Source organism: Pygoscelis adeliae, unplaced genomic scaffold, assembly GCF_000699105.1.
Source record: "Pygoscelis adeliae isolate BGI_AS28 unplaced genomic scaffold, ASM69910v1 Scaffold144, whole genome shotgun sequence".
NCBI lineage: Eukaryota > Metazoa > Chordata > Aves > Sphenisciformes > Spheniscidae > Pygoscelis > Pygoscelis adeliae.
This window is the reverse complement of record NW_008824551.1, coordinates 412,252-420,934: the sequence shown is the minus strand read 5'-3', so window position 1 is coordinate 420,934 and position 8,683 is coordinate 412,252. Positions and strand designations below refer to the sequence as shown.

The 8,683-nt window shown below is 38.5% G+C and overlaps 1 protein-coding gene across 1 annotated transcript in view; it reads right to left on the bottom strand.

Moving 5' to 3' along the window:
* The window catches only part of SEMA5A (sema domain, seven thrombospondin repeats (type 1 and type 1-like), transmembrane domain (TM) and short cytoplasmic domain, (semaphorin) 5A), a 274,858-nt gene that overhangs the window by 233,111 nt on the left and 33,064 nt on the right, over nucleotides 1–8,683 (bottom strand). Inside the window, exon 3 of the mRNA XM_009321911.1 lies at nucleotides 2,617–2,716. Within this exon, the coding sequence (XP_009320186.1) occupies nucleotides 2,617–2,716 (100 nt within the window). The remainder of the gene's footprint in view (nucleotides 1–2,616; nucleotides 2,717–8,683) is intronic.

Below are 8,683 nucleotides of genomic sequence, written 5' to 3'. Positions count from 1 at the left end.
GTTCACTGAACTCCACTAAGGTGAAAAAAATCAATTACAAACTTAAGCTGAGCCAGGACATAGCTCCTGGCTGTGAAAATTATTCCTCTAGTTTAGAAGAACACCACCTTACTAAAGCAGAAGCATAGAGGTGCAAGCTTCATGCCTTGTTTTTGTTTGGATGCTGGACAAGTGAATCATAATGGCAGTACTTCTCTTGGCAGTGTAAATGGAGTAATCTAAGTTTATTTGTAGCTTTGGCACGTGCCACATCACATATTTACCTTCTCTACCATTGATTGGGTAGAGAAGGGGAAACCATGTTAGAGGGCTACAAATTATCATTTTCCTAGCTGAACAGGAACTTTTAACTGTTCAGATCTTACTGAAATCACATTGCACATAGTTATCAGTTTTTCAGTACTGAAGTGTTAGTACAAGAAGATAATAAAAATAAATTGTTGGAATATTCTAAGAGAAATAACTGTATATCAAAAAATATTTCACCAGGGAGCAGGAATTAACATCGCATTCTCTTCACTGTCTTTATGAGAGCATATTTGTGGCTTAGGACAGAAAATGAATTCTTCTAACGGCTCTTCAGATATGTGAATCCTGTGACGCAGATGTGCAAGAAACTTGTACTAAAATTTTATCCACAGGCCATAGCACAAGTATGGTAATATTAATGGTCTGTTCAGATGGCCCTGGGTGAAAGGTAACTACAAACAGTGCGTTAAAAAAAAAACCAATTAGTGCAGCCAGTTGAGACTATGAAAGGCTGCAAACACCACTCCTGCAAACAAGCAGAAAACTCAACATCATATTCACAGTGAACAGATTCATTCTACATGGTAGCGGGGACTATATGCAAAAGGTGCATAATCAATAAGATCAACATTTGCATTTTTGGGACTGCAGCACCCTGACAACTGGTAGCTAGTCTCTGAATCTATGACTCCACGACATACAATGACTTTCACCATACAGTCTGGCACAATGCTTCAAGAAGAGAAAAAGTGTGTAGTGACAAGGACACACTAGTATCAATAACATGTACAATTAGAGAAACCCGCTGGCATGTGCAGTCATTCTAAAGTGAGGTCTCCATGGCCAAACACAACAGTGCTGTGGAAAAGCTTAGAATTTAGAATGGAAATGCAGAATAAGGAAAGGAAAGATCCAATAAATTCTATGAACGAATAACAGCCAGCTATACTGGACTGTGGAAAACAAAGATTTCTGTTGTGATTTTAAAAACACTGAATATTTTTAATTTTGCAATTTTAGCCAGAACAAGAGATACAAAGCTCTGAAGCAGCATTAACTTATAGAGAAACCAAATGAATCCTATTGCTTTTACTTTATTGGGTCTTTTGCAAAAGGCAGAATTGGCAGCTGGCATTTTTGTTAGTCACTGACTATTCAACAAAATCATCCAAAGCTTATCCCATAGTGACTCAAAAGACTTCATCAAAAGCACAAGTTTAAATGAGCATAGTCTTTGCTGAGATTTGGAGCCCAGATGAACAGTGTGGAGAAAAAAAAGAGAGGAGGGGAAAAAAAAACATTTTTTTCATCGGTTATTGAGACCTGTACAGTGTGCATCGATCCAACACACAATTCCATGGGACTGAGGAGAGGCTCAGACAGATCTGACTGACGCTGGCTGTCTTTACAGAACAGCGCCAGTTGACAGCCTCATGCCTCATTTCATTTGGCGGCTTACAGAATAGAAAAACCAACCTGCGTGCACGGGATATCCCACTTCAGGTGGGCCAGAGACAGATATATATCTCCACACTCAGAAAGTTTTGCCCCTGTAGCTAAGCAACTTCCCTTGGCACACAGAAAAAAACCTCTCTCATGGTGCATTTTATGACTCTGTATTTTGAACCTCATTTTCAACTAAGAAACAAATTGGGAAACAGAAGTATATTCCAATGTTAAATCTAACAGAAAAACTTCATTAATTCAAGAGTAAAATACATTCAGAAGGCAGATTTAAATAATAAGTTTAGATGGTTAAAATCTTTTGCCAACCAAAATGTTTTACTATAGTTCATATGCTAAGAGAAGAAAAAATGGTGTCAAGGACTGTCACTGCTTCAATGTTGACACCTAAGACTGTGTCACTGTTGATCACAGCTTGCAAAGTACTGTCCTACTGTGCAAAAATTATGATTACCACTGACTTTACCACTAATTCTGCAGTCTTTAACAGATCATTCCTGACACTGTACTGAATAATTATTAGAAACATCCAAGCACAAAGAGCCGTATTGTGTAGCCAAATTTGGGAACATCATAAGTTTTATGCTATGGTAACTCTTCTCACATTGTCATACAGCATCTGCCTGTTCTACTGTATGCATGCAAAGTTTGAGAGTACTCCAGGACAGTCCTCTTAAAAATGAGAATAGTGTAAGCTATTAGGATCCTTGATACCAGGTAGTCCATCTTTTAACTTTGGTCAGGAATAAGAGAAAAAAACATACATAATGTTCAGTTTAGTGGGTCTGGAAGGCAGGGGAGTTATATGAGAGCAAGCTGATGTTAGAAGTTGGCTCAATATTACTTATCAACAAAGAACAAAATCCAGTCTGAAGCAACATGAAAAGAAAATAGATTTCTCACCTTGCTCCAGCAATAAGCTCTTTTTGTCCTGGGTCAAACGTTAACTGTGAGAAGTCTACAGCATCTTCTGCTCTGAACACATGTAACCAAGGGGCAATTTCTAAAAACAATCAAGAAATACAACGTTACTGTAAATGTCATTGTTGTAGTACGTCACGTAGCCAACATTACATTTGCAGATACTGTGAGGCTACAAGTTTTCTCAGTATGATCCTCTAAGGAAACATAGGAGGCTTTTACCACCATACCACGTAATTTACACTACAGGCCTGTAAAATATATAGAGCAGTCACCCAATACATGCTTGAAGGAAGCATTCAAATTTTGGTCTGATTTATAAGCCAGATGTGTTCTTCCTCCTTAGGTAAAGCAGAAAACATCGTAGTACAACTGCAACTCACTCGTACATACTCAAGTGAAGTCAGATTAATTTACCATGCATCAGAAGCAGCTGAGGACTAGAGGTTTGGGTTTTTTTGCTTTGTTCTTTGAAAAGGGATCCGATCAAGTGGAAAACAATGAGAAAAACAAGCAAATTTGACTTTTTATCATTTTCACAATAAAAAGGTTGAGACATGAGGGATGAAAAAGGGAAAATGCTTGACATCCAGGTGAACTTTTTGGTTTTTTAACCTGCCTTTCTCAGACCAATTTAGTGCTACATAAAACAGGGCAGACAAGTGGGTGAGTTGCTGAAAATTGGCAAGGAGCATTACATGTATTAAGAATATGAATCTATTCCTACTTTCAAAGTTAAACACATAAATAACTGCACACCAAATCCTTAAATATTTGCATCATCAGTTATTTTTCCATTCATATCACTAGTTGATACACAACAGTGCGGCTATATGAACACAAATGCTGTTCTGGGAACACAGCATGACTTTTTTTTTTTTTTTACACAGACACAAAGAATACATAGAATTGCTATAATGATATAAAGGGTTCTTTAAAAAAAATGCAGTTGTACAAAAGTCTCATCCTCTAGAGTTTCTCTCCCAATTCTCAGGATATTGAAGCATTTTTCTTATTTTTTTTTTTTTAATGTAGTCACAAAGCAGTGGTCTGGAATGCATGTGAAAGGTGAAGAGGGCTATGTATGGATGGCACAACAGGCTGTGAAACTGCCTATTTGAAGACTATAGATGTGAAACAGTCAATAAAAAGACCAAAGGTGAGCACATGGTCATGACCATTTAGAATACAGAGTCAACACCAACACCCCTGAGAGTGCGGTGGCAGTGTAATTTTTGATACTGTATCACCAGTTGCAGCTCAGGTTGCCAACACCCTTTCTAAGCTCCTTTCTTCACTCACAAGCATATTTTTTTTCCTTTTGCAAATGTCTGGGATGAAATAATCCATGTCTGGTGCCCATTTCAGGATTATTTGTTCCTAATTTAAATTAAAGTTTTAGCACAAGCAGGTCATCCATTCCTAAGGAGAGGGCCCAGGAGAAAAATGTTATTCTGTGTCAAGACGTGTTCAGCCATTGCAGAGAACCATTAAATGCACCGTGCAGAAGCTGTAGAATCATATACTTTGGAAAAACAGATGGAACTGTGCAGTAGAATCACTTGGGTGTCAGAAAACTAACCTGCATTTTTAATGACAGCCTGTATGCATCTGGGCAATTTCAGGCCTGTAATGCCAGTTTGTGCATGTTCTGCAGAACCTGTAGCTAAATCCACTGTTGATTCCATCTGCGCTGGATAGATTCTCAAATCAGGGTCTGAACACTGGGCAGGAAAGGGGATGGGGCCACATATTAGATAACTGATTACAGCTGCCATCAGCTACTACTGTAGATGCTGTGCATAGAAACCTAGCAGGATTCCATAAGAGGAAAAAAAAAATATACACAAACCTATACATATGTGTTATAGGCCTGTGCAGCCTTATACATACTTACTTGCCTATTTGTATTTATATATATATAAGGCTACACAGGCAAGCCCAAAAGAGGCATTTCTTAGCTTCTTTGTACTTGATTTTGCAACCTTAACTTTTCAGTCATGCATTTTGTATGAAACAATCAATTACAAAGTTCTAAGAAGTTGAGAAATTAGGTAGGACATGAAGATGAGGAAATCCAGATATTACTTACCGGAGGAAAAGACAAAAAAAAGAAAAGAAAAATAAAGCTAAATAAAATTATCAATTTATCAGCCAATGTATCTAAAATCTCCATAAATTCCCTTAGACATTTCCCACATGGACACAGAATATGCACATGGTCTTCACAGAAAAAATACGCACACACACAAACTCCCAACCAGAAACAGCTCTCAGTTCTGAGAGCAGCAGAGAGGTTGCTTTTCCTTGTATCAAGCACTGTGACTAGGACCAAAATGGGTGTAAAAGCATTTTATAAAGTAGCAGAAATTCAGACAAAATGATAATACTGACAAATAACTGATAAAACCACAGAACAAATATCCTACAGAAAAAATCAGGGCTTTAAAGACAGAATAGAGTACCCAGGCTGGGAGTCCAACCAAGCCAGTGGGCAGAGGTCGCAAGAGGGGCTGGAAGGACAACCCCAGGACATGGGTTTAGTCCCTTGGCTGCTACGTTCCCCTTCCACATGGTTGCACAAGCCATGGGAAGTGCTGCCTCGCACAGAGAATTTGCACTCTTTGAGATGGCAGCCACGGCTCCCTGGGCTCTCTCTGCTTATGCTCGTGCCCAGAGGTTTCTGCCTCTGAGGAACAATCTTGCAGAATCACACACAAGTCTACTCCTAAACTGCCAAAGTACAACTCAGGCTATCAACGTGTATACACGTTCAAATGTGTATTGCTGTGTGCAGATAGATAGAGCTGAAAACGCCACTGGCTCAGCAGCAGATCTGCTCACAGGTAAAGCCAGACCTGCTGTGGAAACAGCAGTCTCTGAAAGAGAGACAAGGCAAGCAGTTGAGAATGGCATTACTTCAGCTCCATATTGGTACGACAAATGAGACCCTTGGTCTCCTGTAAACAAGGAAAGCAGTAGCTCCCCATAGCATGGGTACACCAGGGACATTTCAGTACACAGAGGTATTGTGGTGCCAGAAGACTACAGGGAAGACTGAGATTCAAGGACGCAATTCTCTTCCACTTGTATTGCTGTCTCAGCAAGGCACAATAAAGCTTCAAGGTACAGCAAGCTGGTAATTGAGACCATTTCCAGGTTTGAAGCAAGGGGGCAGGGGCCAGGCAGGGCAAGGCAAGCCCAGGCTAGAGAACAAGAACGAGGACTTGCTAAGAAATCTCTCTGAAATCTGATTCCCCTCCGTCCCTCCAAAATATAAATTATTTTATCCTGTCTTCGTTGCATTCAGCAGTGTTCGTGCCTGAGGGAATAAAGTCAGGAAGAGCAAATGGCAGCTAGAACTGGGTTTTTTTTCAGTAAACACCCTGAAACTGTATCTCGTGTGTCACAGTGGCATCACGTGTCATGCAGGAATAAGCCTTTATGGGATAAAGCTACAACTTTGTGATACTTCTGTAAGGGAAAACAAACAAAAAACCAACAACAACAAAAAACAAACAAAAAAGACAATGAAACAAAACCCATGTAAACTGTAAAAATAAAAACTTATTGGTGAAATTCTGCTTTGAGGTACGCTACAGAAAATTTATGTAACTAAATCAACAGAATAATTGGATTTCTTTTCATCTAAACAGTAAAATCTAGCTGAAAAGCCTTAGGTGAAACAAGACCTTTAAGTTCTGTTATGAGTTATCTCCTTAGAGTCAAAAATGCGTAACAAGCTATTAAAGGTCTATAAATTATTTTTCTTTGAATTAAAAACTCATGGTGAAGTAGTAAGCAATAATAATTTCACTTTATTAATGGTTTTCACATAGATACAACATGACAAGCTTTACAAAATAACACAGCTATAGATTTTGTATACTACAACAGTACCATAAATAAATGTGTAAGTTAATTAAGCTGGCCTGCTGACATGTAACCTAATTGTGCTGCCTGCTGATCACAGGTGACAAACAGCAACATCCCTCCCCTTTCCAATTCTAACCCTCCCCTTCCCGGCATTCCCCTCTTCTTCCTCTGCCCTCAGTTCATGTGCAGCACAGTAAAATACCTAGCCCTTTAGTGACTTCTCTTTTTCTTACTCCTGATACTGAAAACACTTATTCAGACGCACCTTCAACCTGGATTTTTTTCCCCCCTTTAAAACTAAGTATGCATGTTTACCGTTCTGCAGACATTGGTCTGACTTAAAGCTGTCCATGGAAAACTATATAATGGTAGACATACAGTATATTGTGACAACAGCTGGTCTCCAACACATGCTGGGTCCTTTTGGTACATTCGAGACATACTTACCCTTAGCAAAAAAGGATTAATTTATTTTTTAATTGCTATTACAGGACTGAAATCTGCAAGCCTTGTAACTCAAAAACATTCCCGAAAGAAAATGCACATTTTCCCATGGAACTAAAAGATGGGTATTGAAAAAGTTGGATTCTGAGAAAGCTCTCTTTCACGTGCTGTGAATCACATGCTGTGAGTTTTCCTGGGTGTTTCAGGTTTTGGGCTTTTTTTTTTTAATAGCTTAGATTTTAATAGGAAATAAAGTTTGCCATGACTCATAAACCTATGGCAAAGCAAATGCACCAAAGGCCCCTCAGCTCCTAGGAAAGGTCAAGGGAGTCTCCTAAAGAGCTTTAAAGACAAAGGAGGTTAACAATCAGAGCTGAGCAGGAGAATGTTAGATACTCACAAAAAATGAAAGTCCAGAAATCTGTCTCGGTTTTACTTTAAATGTAGTAGCTGCCCAACAGGCCATAGCTTGTTTGGTTTACATTGTCCAAGGACTTGCCAAGTGCTGAGCTCTACAGTTCTTCGCGAATGAAACAGTGAAGTTGTCTCTAACCTAAATTTCATTATTCAGCCCTTCAAAGCTACAATAAACAGTAAAATAAATTGAGAAATTACTAATAAGGAATAGAGTGGTATGTTTAGAACTGAATTCAGAAGCGATCTTTAATGGTAAATAACGAAGTTAAAAGACAATAAAGACTTTCTGGTTTCATTAAAAAATTAACATAGATATTAAAAATTTCAGTAGTGTTTATGGTGTATGTATGTGACACCTCATGCCATGGTGTCCTTTTTGAAAATATTGAGCACGAAGTTAAACATATGCACAGTACCATCTTCTTGAAGAAACTCTGTTAGCAAAATAATAATAATAATAATAATAATAATAATAATAATAATACCACCACAATTGAAAACTAGCAGATTTGCAATATTAACAGAAGTCTCTGGGTGGCATCGGTATGACAAATTCACTAATCTTATCATAAGAAAATTAAAATATACTACCGCATGCTAAAGTTATTTTATAATTAAATGTATCTAATCTAAGGATAATACAATAATCCCTGTCTTCCTGAAGCTGTATAATGATTTTAGCCTAACTTAGATCTTCTCTTCCTGTGATACTCAAGTTACATTACTATCCTCTTCAAAGGCAGCGAGACCAGTCAGAAGTCTCCGCAGTGGTGTGCCACATTGACTCCATTACATCACCCCCGCTGCCCTGGTGCCAGCCCCATTAACCCCAGGGGAATCTATTAAGCGAGGTGTCACGGCTGGCAAGAGGCAATCCACCTGTTCGCTCATCCAGTGCGCCCTGTTTCAGGATTTATTTACAACATTTGCTCTTTAAGGACACAGTTAGGTGCACTTATAAACACTCTGCTGTGATGCTTCAGGACTCCGTTGTCCCTAACTATTTTAAAACTAGGACTGAGAAAAACAACATTTTCTTCAGTAATTTCTATGCATCATCAGTATCAATTCAGTGTGATTGTTAAGTCCTCATTTTTAAATTCCCATTATAATATAAATATATCCATGAATAATAAGTTCACTCAGAACAACTTCAGGAAGACAAGCATTGTTCTGTGTTGGGAAAAAAGAGAAAAATGGCATGCCAGAGCCTGTTGCATCTTTTACGGTTCACTTTTGTCTGTACTTTTTTTCTTATATTTCCAATCACCAGTCTTTTCTAGCTCTTTCACTGTATTCTCTCCTCACAGAA